The following is a 14472-nucleotide window of genomic DNA, read 5'->3' on the forward strand; positions in this document are numbered from 1 at the left end:
AGGATGCAGCCTGGCTGAGTCACGGTTTCAGTTTCCTGCAACTGAAGAGAGCCTAAGGGAATAGTCTACCTTTGAGATCAAATTCCTGCTGTGACATCTACTAGATTCTATCAGCTCTGAATGTTGTGACATTTGAAAAAATGCCAGCAAAGGACTATATAAGCATGTTACTAACTGTACCCGACATATGAAAACTTACCGAAGATTTCAGTCTGTCATAAATCATGATGTTACATGATGTTAGCTTCCTCATCATATCTTCTCCCTCCATATGAATATATATATATATATATATATATATATATATATATATATATATATATATATATATATATATATATATATATATTACCCATAATGCTCCGTTAACTTGATAGTGCCTAAGAGTTGTCAGATGTTACTGTACCCAGTTCTGCGGTTTAAATGGCTGACAATCAGAGTTGGACATACAGTGTTCATGACATTATGGCCATGAACGTGAATCACAATTTGCAGTGGTTTCCATATAGCTGATAAGCTAATTATGGCCGGTCACAATTTTTTAAACGACTCTTCCAGTTAGCCAAGACGGAGACGGCGTTGACTCATGCCGACAGATCAGAGCAGAAGATCTCCCCTCTGTGGTTCTATGCAGATGAATGAGACTTGTTGCCATGGCAACGGCGACAGATGGAGCAGAGCTGGGCTGCAGTAGAGCTGAGAGGAGAGAGAGTGTCTGGGGTCCCTGAAGAGTGGATGTGGTAGGTGGTGCAGCCCCAGTCTGTCCGGGATACTCACTCGGACACCCACTCAGTCTCTGGGCCACGGCTGATCGGACCATCTTTAGCAACTTTCATGGTTCTCTCTGCTGGATGATGTAGACCATGTCAGCTTATGTGGGTAACATATGGCCTGCTGATCCCCCCCCCCCCCCCCCCCCCCCCCCCCCCCCCCCCCCACCTCCTCCCTTTTCCCAATGAAGATTGAAAATCTGTAGGTGTAATTCATAACGTGCTGAAGGTATAATCCACAAAGACAAATTTGGAAGAGCTTACAGGTCACATTGCAAAACTCAAAATGCAGTTAAGCTCACATCATTGCATTGTAAATACAGACCAAACCATGCCCTGTAGTTCCTCCTGATGCTGGGGTGACTTTACTCTGTTAGGATTACCTTTAGGGCATCTTGGCAACTGATTGGTCTAGTGACTGTTTATAAGCAATTATGATAAATGGGCATGCTGTATTTGTTAAATAGATTCATATACTGTTCAGTACATTGGACAATACAGTGGAATTTGATTAAATGGAGAGCATCTTAGCACACGTGATAAAACGTACTGACTTATTCCACCCTATGTGGTGCATACCCTATGTGGTGCATACAATCAAGTTGATTCACTTCTCTTGATTCCACAATAAACGTGTACTAAATCACCGTGCACTACGGAGCTCTTGATGGCTGTGTTTACTGACATCTCAACAGCAAGTGAGAAATAGGCCATCTGAATCCATCATGCTTAGTCAATCCATTACAGGCTGCACAAACCGCTCCAGGTCTCCATGGCTGCTCCCGCTACCCAAATTGGGTCTCACGTTTCTAACTAACGTTTCTAACTAACTAACTAACGTTTCTGCCCACTAGTAACTATAAGAACCTGTGAGGTTGCTCGTCACAATTTATAGTCTTGTTGATCACAGATTAAGCAAGATTGCTAAAAGGTGCTTCATGTAACGTGGTGTTTTTGTACAAATATACAGGCACCTTGCCTCAGTTGCCTCAATCTCAGTTAGACGGGTGGAATATTTATGAAAAAATAACAACAGTCACACTTCAGTTTTGAGTCATACATTTGGGTCCTTTCGCTTTATGTCATTTGGATTTGGCCTGTGTGGTACTCACACATCAACACCTTGTCTAGAAGAGAGGCCTCACTGTCCTGTTGCCACGCTCAGCTTGGCTGCGTCTGGCTACGCTGCTGTGAGATATAGCCCTCCACAGCAGACGCCCAGCCTTAATTATAGCAGCATGGCCCCCATGGGTCTCTTTCACAATGAGGGGGTATCCCTGCAAGTTTCCTGCCCAACTTTCAGGAAATGTATAAATCACCTGTACCACCAGATTAATCCTACTGAAAACACAATAAATTGCATTATAATGAATGAAAAATACATTCATAACGATTATGTTTGACTGCTGTTATATTTGGGGGGTTGGAATTGAGGCTATAATGTTGCTGCAGCAGGATTTTAGTTATAAATACTGACTTAAAACCAAATGTGTATTATTATATTATTATTTTTTGGTTGTTGTGTTTTAATTTGCTGACATTTAAGATCACTGACATATAATATTCCAATAGTACACTGTTTACCCTAAACCTGAGGTTACCGAAAATACAAAGTGTACATATAGTTAGTATAAGTAAGTGTTGAATTTGATATATTTAACAAGGATGTTATGAAAAAAGAAGCATCTACTTGTTACTTATAAGCTAAATCCAGGACAGAGACTGTCCTGGTAAGTATAGTGTGACAGTTGTTTCCAAGAGTATCTTAAATGGTTTATTAAACCTTGGAATAGCACACTGATGGTTATAAACCGTGGATACGGTGCTAGAGATAAGGACTTTACTATTTTATTTCATCAAAGGCAATAGATTATATATATAAGGCAATAAGGGCCATGAATATTCCAATATATGCCAATTTATTGTATCAGTGGCTACTAAATAATTACTGGTTACTATGTTCAATACACTATAGTTCACTTAATAGTGACCAAGAGCACCAATTTGTTACATATTAACAAATTAATGGACTTAAATATCAATTTCCAATATTTATTTCTATAAAAGGTAGAAGTTCTTGCGTTGGCTGCTGATGGTTTATAATATTGATCCATTCCTTCTTAATGGCTGAACTAATCAGAGGGTGGTTCAGCTTGCACACTTGCTCTTTAAGAGGGCAACGTTGTTATCTGAAAGGAAAAAACATTCATCTAATCATTAAACAATAGCAAAAGAGCACCGAGATAGTGACATTGCAGAGCGCCCCAGAGAGAGCGCTGGAATACTCTGAGCATGGCTTTGCCAAATAGAATTGCCCTGGCAGACAGTCAAGTGATTAACAAGCCTGCTTCAGACAGTTGCGATAAGCCAAGATATGCAGTGACATGCTAAACATTTCTTTTCAAATTAATTTTGCCTCTTGTAGAATCCCAGTGTGGGTCTGCATAAGCTAATATAGTGCTTTTAACGTATATTACAAAATATCTATTACAAAAAATATGAAGTTTGTGCCCAACAATGCGATATTATTTATTAAAAAACTATTAATGTACATTTCATCTTTGTTGGATTATATCAGTTGGCCATATCAAACAGAAACTTTTCATTGGAAATTGAGGCGGAAGAGTGCAAGGCTCTCTCTGCATGTGGTGGCAACCAATCAAACTGCAGTACTAAAAGGAATTTAAAACGACTGCAGACCTCATTAACAAACTCAAAACAGTTAAGCTGTAATGCCGGGCTGTGGAGAGAAGGTGAACACAAATGCTGAGGGGAATTACTTTCATGAAATGGTCACAGGGCAGATGAACGACTAGTACGTAACATACACAAGGAGCTAAACAACGAAATAGGCTAGTACATGATAACAACCAGTGCAGGGTAACACACGATTTAACAAACGAAAAACACATGGACACCAGAGGAATAACAACCAACTGGATTATAACAGTGACGGGCCATGGGGAGCCGAAACACGGGGTTTACATACGCAGACTAATGACCAGGAACCAGGAACAGCTGGATGTAGGATGTAGGACGTGGAGGCTAGAAATAAGGAAGGCACAACCAACAAAATTAAAGTAAAACAACACAATGAACAGGAAACCACGATAGCCTTGTCATACTATACGGAATTTTTTTCATTTAAAACCTAATGACATAACATTGGTCAGCAGAAACCTTGAACATCAGGCTTGGATTTTAACATCACACTGAAAATCAAAGTAAAAAATGTAAAATCACAGGCTGATCCCGTCTGAATTAATTTCAAAACACTAACTTGCAATGTGACTCAGTAGTGTATATGGCCTCCACATGCCTCACCACACTCCTGACATCGTCTGGGCATGCTCCTGACGAGACTGTGGATGGTGTCTTGGGAGATCTCCTCCCAGACCTGGATCAGGGCATCGACCAGCACCCAGACAGTCTGTGGTACTACTTGGTGGTGTCAGATTCACTGATATCCAACTTCCTCCAGGTTGTAAATTAGATTCAAGTCTGGGGAATGTGAGGGTCATTCACATCAATGCCTTCTTCATCCAGGACCTTCCCACGTACTTGCCCACATGAGGCCAGGCATCGTCCTCCACCAGGAGGAATCCACGGCCCACTGCACCAGTGTAATGTCTGACTGAGGCTCTGAGGATCTAATCCCAGTATTTAACAGCAGCCAGGGTATCACTGACCATCATATGGAGTTTGAGTGACCCTCCAAGGATGTGCCTCTCCAGACCATTGCGGACACCACCAAACTGGTCATGCTGAATGACATTCACCACGGTGTCCGCAGACACTTTCACAATTGTCACTTGTACTCAGCATGTATCTCCACTCATCTGTGATGGGAACAGGGCGTCAGTGACAAACTCACCAATTCTGGTGTTCTCTGGCTACATGGATACCAGTCTGTGAGCATGGGTCCCTCTAGAGGATGCTGGGCCCTCATGCTGTCATCATGGAGTTTCTGACAGTCTAGTTAGAAACATGCACACCAGTAGCCCGGTGGAATACCAGTAACATGCACAGTAGCCCAGTGGAGATCATTCTATAGGGCTCTAGCAGTTCTTCCCCTGTCCCTCTTCACACAAAGGGGCAAGTACTCGCCCTGCCGCTGGATTGGTGACTTTTTACGGCCTTCTCTTCCATGCTCTTGAGACATAGCTAACTTTCTTGCAATGGCACATTTGCATGTGCTGTCCTGGACTACCTGTGCAACCTGAATGTACAACCGCAGGTACAACCTCATGATGCAGGTAGTGGAAAGTCGATAGCTAAATGCAAATCTACAGTAGTGTAGAGACGAACGTCACTTTCATTTGCAACCAAGTAGGTGAAATTGTTTCACATTCGTTTATGTTTTCTAACTGGACAGATTGACATACTTGAGGTTTAACTGACTTGGTGTTATACTGTGATGTTTAAATGTTCTTTTCATTTTGTTTTGAGCAGTGTATATCTAATCCCGTAACATTTTCAGCAGTTATACTGCTTTTGACACAGCTATGAGATACAAAAATACCCCCCAAAATACAACTTTTTTTGACTGGCTGTTTGTGCAGTCCTTCTACAGCATGTTACTTGAGGAATAACTCCACACCTGTAGTAAGTGGTCCACTCTGCTATCTTCCAACCTATTTATCTTGTTGGAAAATGGGTTTTATGTGGCAAGAAGTCCTGTTGACCATGAACAACGGTGCATGCTGGGTATCTCTCTAACATTCGTCATTTGGTTTACCTGAAGGATGAGGTACACACGTCTAATCCGGCATTCGACTTCCTCTTTGGACACTTTATCTCTGACACTCTTAGCAAGAAAGAAAAGGGGGAAGAGCACGAGGTTACCATGGTAACAAAGAGCCCACACGAAAGCTAAGCATGAATATTGTGTTGTGGTGCTCTAATTTCTGCTCAAGACGTCATTAATTAGGTAGGATTAATTGCATTGTAAACTATGTATTATGTGCATGTGTGAGTCTCTTTGGAAGTAAAGATACCAGTTCAGACATTTTTAGATTATTTTTTTGAGAATGAGATGCGCAGAATATGTGTAAATAACCTTGGTTCGTGGATAGTTCCTTACCACATTCAATTTGTGTGTACATTATGAAATTGTGCAAACACATTTGCACATTTTTACCATATAACATAAGTAAGTGCAGCACCACTATAGAAACAGAAAAAGCCACAATGTTGAATGCGAATAATAATTTAGTGCATCTCATTTAGTGTTTGCAACATATTTCAAAACATTTTATAAAGGAAATTTTTCATTTTTAACTGCATGTCCTCAACAAATTACATCAGAAAAAAACCCCTGTTAGTAAAATCATGGGAATAACTCTTGTCTGATGTTGCTGACAGACCATAAGGCCCTTTGAAGTGAAAAGCATTGTTTATGTGCTCCATCTCGACTGATCCCTTCAGTGACAAAGAGTATTGTAATGTTACCACAGTGTTCAACTACGTGACAGGACAGCAGGGTGAGAAGGAGCCTGTTAGTGACTGTTAACAAAGAGCATATTTGAGTATTTCTGCTACATTTAGCTTCAGAAGAGAACAATCTCAGTGTAGACAGTCTGTTCTCAGTGTAGACTATGTCTGTTCTCAGTGCAGCTGGAGATCTTTTCAAGTCTATCCATATATTGAAGTCTAATATATAACCCAGCTTAAATCTAGCTCCCCAGTCTCAAACCATATGAAAACTAATGTTCTTTAGCGTTTATATATTTCTCATCAGGTTAACTACATTACAACATCAAAACTTGTGTCAGAATGTAATTTGTAGGTGAAAATACTTTTGGTCGGTAAGATGATGGTCGTAGAAGAAGCAGTTAAATTATAATAACCCAAAAACAAAAAATGTCTATCTATGATGTTTTGGCTTGGTTAGTCATGTCTAAGTGGTTCACCATGTTGTGTCCTTGGAGAAGCTTGAATAACTGCAGAGCAAATCTGTGTGGGGGTCGTTCTCATCTTCACGAGAATCATCAAGGTCTCAATAGTTCTCATGAAATAAAGGTGACCTCCATCTCTCTCTCTCCATCTCTTCTAATTCACAGAAAATTACTTCATAATTACAGATCAATAAAAAAGTTGGTGTTGTGTGTGTGTGTGTTTGTGCTGTTATTGCGTGGCCTAGAACATCTGTGTGTTCATATTGTTTTTAGAGTGCATCACTTTTTTTTTTCTTTCAGGACACACTGTGACAGCAGGTGGTACATTTGAGAATATACGCAGACAGGACACGTCCATAATAGAGAGCAGAAGAGCAGATAGACAAGGTCAAAATGTGGGATCTAGCAACTATGAGTAACTTGGAACTAGAATAAAGCTCAATAAGGCTTGTTACATTGACATGGCCTCATAAAAGTGTGTGCGTGCATGTGTGTGTGTGTGTGTGTGTGTGTGTGTGTGTGTGTAAGGGGTAATATGGGTAATTACAGATAACGATGAACAGGAGGTACCACAGTGGAGCCGAATTCAGTGTAGACCAACCAGGAGTGGAGGAGCTAATGTATAGTTTCACAGGGAAAACATTTTGGATGTATATAAATGGATGATAAAATTGTTTTATTCCTAATGTTTTAAACATTATGATATAATGTTCAGAACTATTAAGTACATGATCAGAACTTAAAATAACAAAACCAAATATATTCAGATTATTTTTCCACAGTAGTTTAAGTCAATGGAGTTCAGTATAGGGCATGACCAGTCCTAGTCTATCTAAAAAAGCTATCTTGCATTAAAACAGAGGACTTGAAATGATAAATGCAAATATATCTTAGAGATTCTGAGCATTGACGCAATTCACAAGAGCCCTGTAAGTCTGTTTGCTCATACTGATAAGATACATTAGCCCAAGGATACAGTGTTTTATTTGCGCACTTGTTTATGATATTACGTTAAAGAGATCAGTTCAGTTAAGATGATCTCACTGTCAAGATCCAGCTACATTCTTGCATTAGCATCTCCAAATGTTCTAACATCTATAATGTGCATTTTAGAGGCACTATACCAGCGTCCCGATAGCATTAAGTGCCCCTAGGCATGCTGGGATAGTGCTGATCTTTAACACAGTTGCCAGAGGTTGAGTGCTCTTGTGGGAATAGACGGACATGGTGCAGATCGGATATGTGTTGCTGTAGTTGTGCCTGGTGAAATGAAATGTGAACAGATTAGTCTGAAATAGCTCCTGCTGTCGTAACTACTATGTAGTGTCCCACTGGCTATATGATATCCTGCTTGTACTGTTGCACAACACAGAAATCAAACTGTACTGTTACAGGAGTCATCTAACTGTCTACTCCTACAGGATCTTAGAAGGGAGACATATCTACTAGCTTGGCAAAAAATTAAAAAATAATAAAAACAAAGTAATTGCACAAATTAAGAATATCCTGATTTTAACCATAAAATATGTGGCCATACTTTATCTGGTGATTGGGTCTATCAGCATCTACAGCTTAAAGTCCTAAATGCTCCAATCTAATGATTATTTATGTGTAGAAAGGGCTATTCGTCTGAGTTTCTGTCATAAGTGACATGTTGCAACTGACCTGGTAAAGTTGTGTGCAATGACGGATAGTTTTCTCCTAATGAAGTTGCCTCTTGAATGAACAGGAGTGTAGCTGTGTTGACACGGGCCAGGACCACAGTACCACCTGCCGCACCTCACTGAGGTTCTGGCGCTCGTTTGGTCTGCATCGCTCAGAATGACTTTTCTTGCTGAACTGCAAGGACAGTGTTCCCGCGCTTTGCTTCGGCACAGTTTGGCATGGAAACGCTGCCTGGGTTACAGTTCCGAAGTTCTGTGTCGAGGGGTGGAGTGGGGGGGGGGGGGGGGGGGGGGGTTTACAGTGGTGATGTCAGACTGCCTAATTTGAGGACGCTTGAGCCAATATATGGAGTGGTTACTGAATTAGTGGAGGCAATCTACGTATGCATTTTAATTATTGGGGCTCCTACGTGACGCAAATTTCTTCGCAGAACAGTACATTGAAAGGCCTTTATATTAATTTCACACTGTGCTTCATCACGACACGACGCGTCATCAGCGTCGCACCTGTCGGTGGTCTCCATAGACTGAGTGACTAAGAACAACATTTAACGAGAGGACATACAAGCGGGGGCGTATGTAGTTCATGAGCAGAATAGCATCAGGGACTGTCCCACGTTCCTGCTCTCTCTCTCTCTCTCTCTCTCTCTCTCTCTCGGGCATAAATGAAACCACTCCTCTCCCCGGACTCCCCCTCTTCCTCCGCATAGTGAGGTGAGGACGGCGCGATGCGACTAGGGGATGGTGGAGAAACAGACTTGCGCTACGCTGCTGCTTCACGACGCTGGATACTGTGATGGCCGTTGATAACAATCGCTTAGATATGGCTCAGACCGGGTCGAGAAAGAGGGGGGAAGACATGAGCGCAAGCTGATAAAGACGTCCATCTCTCTCTCTCTCTCTCTCTCTCTCTCTCTCTCTCTCACTCTCTCTCTCTCTCTCTCCAAAGAAAACATGCTGTGTGAAGAGCTACGACTTGTAAATTTTATATAAACTTATTTTTTCACACACAAAAAGAACGAGAAGGCATGGTTGAGTAGGCTTTTCGTAAACTAAAACGCATAATATGAAGTGTATAGGGGGAAACGGAATCGTTTATTGATCTGTATAATAATGTGGATGCATCCCTTGCTGTTACAAAAGACGAGCGTTCATGCCGCTGGGAAGCTCCGTCGCTGCGAGCCGAGGACACACCGCGCACTATAATGTGATGCTCCGTGGATTTCGACCACTCCTCCGTCTACTATCTCAGGACTAGCAGCACGGTCTTGGATTACAATTGGAATAAAAAAGCAGTTTGTTGAATCAGTCCAATGGACTCGACGCTTCAATGTGAGTAATTGAAGTTTTGTCACACCGCATGCTGTGTTCAGTCGGCCTGTACAATGCGCAAAGGCAAATGTTCAGCTGTCCTTATACTGTATCTGCTAATTGAATCTAACCCATTAAAAGACTCGGGAGGCCGCTTAACAGGTTTGGAGTTAGGCTAATAGTCGCCTTGCCTGATTATATTTGCTGCTCGATTTGGCCTTTGTAAGTGGCATTTCAGTTGGGATAGTGGAATGAAATTCGTAGATTTTAGTGTGAGCGCCCGATATCGAAATTCAGGAATCAGCATAGTGGTAACAAGACACAATGCAATTGTCACATGACATTGTATTTGGTCATTACTAGTACAGGCTACTGTTCATAAATGATAAAGCATAATTGGTAAAAACAGACAACTGTTCTGTAGGTACCTCATGTTTTCATTTTTAGCTAACTCATTTATTTAAACATGTTTTAGCCAGAGTCACCATGGAAACAATATTTTTCTTTTAAACAGTCATGAAGTGCTCACCTCATCTCTTTGTTGTACACCTGCCCTAATATTGGGGCACTGTGAGAACTAATACTTTCTTCATGGTATAAATCATTACAGTGCTGTATCCATTTACCCATAGATCCCCTTCAAAATATCAAACTGGCTGTTCTTTTTCTCCATCCACCATCCATCCATCCATCCATCCATCCATCCAACCATCCATCTATCCATCCAGTCATTAGATTTATTAATTCCTCAGTATTTACTCTAACTTTTATTCAAACAGGTTAATATTTGTGTTTATGCATTACTATCATGGTTCATGTTTATATTTACTATTGTCATGGAACATGTTTTTGAAACATATCTATAAACGTCTCTGAAGGCTTACCAAAATATTTATTGTGGAATATCTTGTAATATGTATATGTACAGAACACTATTTCTAAATGGCAATAATACATATTTTGCATATCATATCACATTTTGATATGCATCCTTTTTTTTGTTTGTTTGTGAATAAGTTGTTTTTCATTGTTTGTTACTTTTTTCCTTTTGCATAGCTTATTGATATTTGTGCAGGACTGGTCATGGAGGTGTGTTGCTTCACATTGAGATGCACTCTAGCATGGAGATGCACTTTGGCAGGGAGATGCATTGAACAGATATCTGCTCCCAGGAAAGGCATCCATGGTGAATTCAGTCTCCCTGGGCTTGTGCGTGGCAGCACTATTACACTTTTTGTATGTGCATTTGAACCATATCCTTAGAAAGTGTGTGTGCAACAGATAACCCGCTGAACAGGTGTAAGTAGATTAGGTGTGGCAGAGCCCTCCCTGCCTGAGCAATAGGGACAAGAGGAGGTTTGACGGCTATACAAAGGCTGAGTGGCAGGGCCAGTGGACTGATGTTTGTATGATGGGGCTTGTGGCTGTCCAGAGATAAATGGCCTTCCTTCTGCTAGTTTGGCAGGGGAGGCTGAGGCTGGATGCGGGCCAAGTTACTCTAGGACAGGAGAGTGGGGAACAGTCTGTCACCAAGGGTACCGATATACACTGTCCTCCTGCCAACTCCTCTCGCTCTTTTCCTAAGAAAAAGAAAAAAAAAAACTATGATTTTTCTCCTCTTTGGTGAGGAGATTCTTTTTTCAGATATGCTGCTTTCTGCTACGTCAGAAAGGCCCGACAGTGTAGCAACGCTGACGATCTGCTAACACTGCAGTTGGTTTTATGTTTCTGCTTCGTTTCAGGCTTAATAAATGCTGAGTGCAGTCAATCTTCTGTGATTTTTGATTAAAGGAAATTTTAGCCCATTTAACTCTTAAAAGCATGGCTGTTTTGCCAACTGTTTATAAATGCATCTAGCTGTTAGTGACCCAGCATCTAAATCCAACCCAAATCAATTTACAAACTGCCATAAGTTTAATACTGAAAAAGCGTTTTATTGATAATCACAAAATAAAATTCATTTAGATATACTTTGATGTATGTTTTAGGGATGTCACAATACCACTGAAATTCTACAATTCCCTATACCAATTTCAAAACCTTGATAAAAAAGAAAAATAACATAATTAATATATTTAAAAAGTTTTTTCCAGCAAAAAATTGTGATTTGCTTACCATATACTTTGGTTCTACCAAAGGGCAAATATTGAGATAGCTCAAAGAAAACCACAGAGTTGATGTAACACAGTCTGCTAATAACCTATTAATATTATGAGCAAGGGTGCAGAGTAAAGTCTGTGTATGTAGCTTTTAAAATATGAACTTTTTACTTCTACATCACTGCAAGCTAACATTAGCCTAAGCAAGCTAACATTAGCCGTTTGTGAACGTTGTGTGCCGAGCAAAACAACAAAAGATGCAGCTGTTGCACTTCACAGACAATAATAACATTTCAGGTTATGAACATTTTGTCAAAACTCGCCTTCAGCTCTAGATGTCTGTCTTCCAGGTGCTTAGCTAAATTTGTGGTGTTTCTCCCATTAGTGATGAATTTTGCATAACTTGTTTTCACATTGTCCTTTAATTCACCCTGGTCGTCTGACTCAAACTCAAAATATTTCCATATGAAACTATTCACACATTACTTTTGCCGATGCCATTTCTCATGTTTGTGTTGTTGGTGGTGTTGTTTTATGTTCTTGGCTTATTAGCATGTAGGCTTATTATGCTGCCCTTGTGTGGTTTGGGAGATATGTGAAACCTTCTGTATCACAGGGAACAAAAACCGTATCCTTTTCAGAATTTGGGTATCGACTTGGTAACGAAGGCTCTTGTGACATCTTCAATATATTTGCTACTTTCTTTAAAAAGCGGCTTGTTCCACAATTTACACACAGTTCTTGCACAACTAGTTGTATGCAGATCCTTTGAAAGGCACTGGCACCTATTGAGCAATGTGTTATGCTTCAGATTGCAGAATGCGGTTCATAACAGATTCTGCATCATTATATTTGTGATTGCTCATTTGACAGAAATCATGTCACAGTGGATTATTACTGATTGTACACCAATAATTTGCCAGGTACACACCAGACAGAAATGGCAAATGCGAATTACGAAGCACTGTCCGAAACTATTATACGCCGATGATTTGCGTTCAGGTATATGGGAATGTACTGAATGCATATGGTCTATCAGTGGCAGAAGCAGAACGAACAAGTAAAGAAATGCATCTACGTGTTCAGGCACTGAAAGAACCATTCGCTCTTTGTTTCCTCATTTGACAATTGTAGATTTTTCAACATGCTTGCTTTTACATGCTTGACCTCTTTGCAGTATATATCAGAACTCCAGTGCTTTTGTGCTATAAAGTGGTGTAGGACTTGCAAACTGATGGAAAGACCTAGCTGATGTTGGAGATGTGCCCAGCCAGTGAAGCATGGAAGATCCACCTAGCAGTGTGTGGCTTGAGACACCTGAGGGTTTGTGTGTTTACACAAAAGATTCCCACTGTGCCTGTTTCTCACATTTCAAAATTCCCAAGAACATTGCATCTGATAAGCTGGAATCCAGTGTCACTACCCAACATACCACACACACAGAATAATATGTAGTCTGTTAAAACAGAATCATATAATTCTCTAAAGTATAATACCGTCTGTTGGAATTTGTACATGGGAAGGAAGCTCTTTGCTTCATGTAGCTCTGAGTTTGAAATGGTTGGCAGCCTTCAGCCCTGTGCACCCATTAGAAAGTACACTGGGTCTTTTTCAAATCCAGACTGCTCTGTTTTCTTTAGGGACATTCACAGTAAAGCTTGTTGGTTTCCATAGATGTCCATTACCTTGCCCATAGAAATGTGCTAATAGGTCCAGGCTTGCTCCTCTTTCGTTCTTATGCTCTTCCTACATAGCAGGGAAATATGGATACGTGGAGGACCTGTATCCCCTCGGGATTCGTCCTCTCTTACTTGATTTCCTCTCTCACTAACGTACTTGTCAAGTAGATTTTCACAGCAGAAAAGCTTGTGTTTTTTGCAGATGGTTTGGCGGTGAAGTGCCTGTGTGGTGCAGTGTCAGTCTTCTCTTTCCCCCAGGGCACAAGGTCAGGTCTGCTCCCAGTTCACATGTGACACTAACAGTGTCCACTACCAGCCCTAAGACTGATGACGCAAGGAGCTCGAGTGCAGTACGTTTGCGCTGGACGAAACGCAGCAGTTAGCGAAAATGCTAAACTACTGACGCCTGCTGCCAGTAATGATTCTACACTTAATAACCACTTTATGCAGCTTATATATCGATTTGGAAAGAACTAAGAATACCAAAATTGTCTCTTTGTGTTTTATATTCTGCACATGTGTTCTAGAGGATCAAAACACAGAGTTTTGATAATTATATTTCATGATGTTCTGATTTTAATATTTACAATTTTGTATATATTCATCTTGCAAAGCTTGACTTAGGGGAATAGAGAAGCAGGGATGGACACCATCGACCACATTCATGCCTCCAGGTTTGGGGGGTACCTGTTAAGAACAGCCTTCCTGGGTCGTACATAATAGGGAGATGTGTGGTGCCACCCCAGCTGTTTTTGATTCATCAGTTACTTTAAATGCAACGTGAAGGCAATGGACAGAACTGTTTGTCATTTGATATTCATCAAGTGTGAATGTGATTTGGTCATTAGATTGTATAACTGACATTTTAAGAATGTGTCTGGATTTGTGTGAACATGTGTGTCAGCATTTGTTCCACAGTTACAAAAAAGGGATTTTACTTTACAAGTTCAGTTTCGTTGTATTTTAAAGGATGCTGAGAGAATGAATGTTTAGTAATGTTTTGTCTGTCAAAACGGCTCTCATTAACCAAAAACCTTTGAAGTATGAGCCAG

The 14472-nt window shown here is 40.6% G+C and overlaps 1 protein-coding gene across 3 annotated transcripts in view; it reads left to right on the forward strand.

The window, feature by feature from the left end:
- The window catches only part of lrrc7 (leucine rich repeat containing 7), an 87119-nt gene that overhangs the window by 18873 nt on the left and 53774 nt on the right, over window positions 1-14472 (forward strand). Inside the window, exon 1 of one of the 3 annotated variants that reach the window (XM_077015001.1) lies at window positions 8960-9663. The exons of the other annotated variants lie outside the window; for them this stretch is intronic. Coding sequence (XP_076871116.1) covers window positions 9645-9663 — 19 coding nt within the window. The 5' untranslated portion in view covers window positions 8960-9644. Of the gene's footprint in view, window positions 1-8959; window positions 9664-14472 lie in introns of those variants that run through there. 3 annotated transcript variants of the gene reach the window in all.

The sequence above is a fragment of the Brachyhypopomus gauderio genome, chromosome 8, assembly GCF_052324685.1.
Source record: "Brachyhypopomus gauderio isolate BG-103 chromosome 8, BGAUD_0.2, whole genome shotgun sequence".
Lineage (NCBI taxonomy): Eukaryota > Metazoa > Chordata > Actinopteri > Gymnotiformes > Hypopomidae > Brachyhypopomus > Brachyhypopomus gauderio.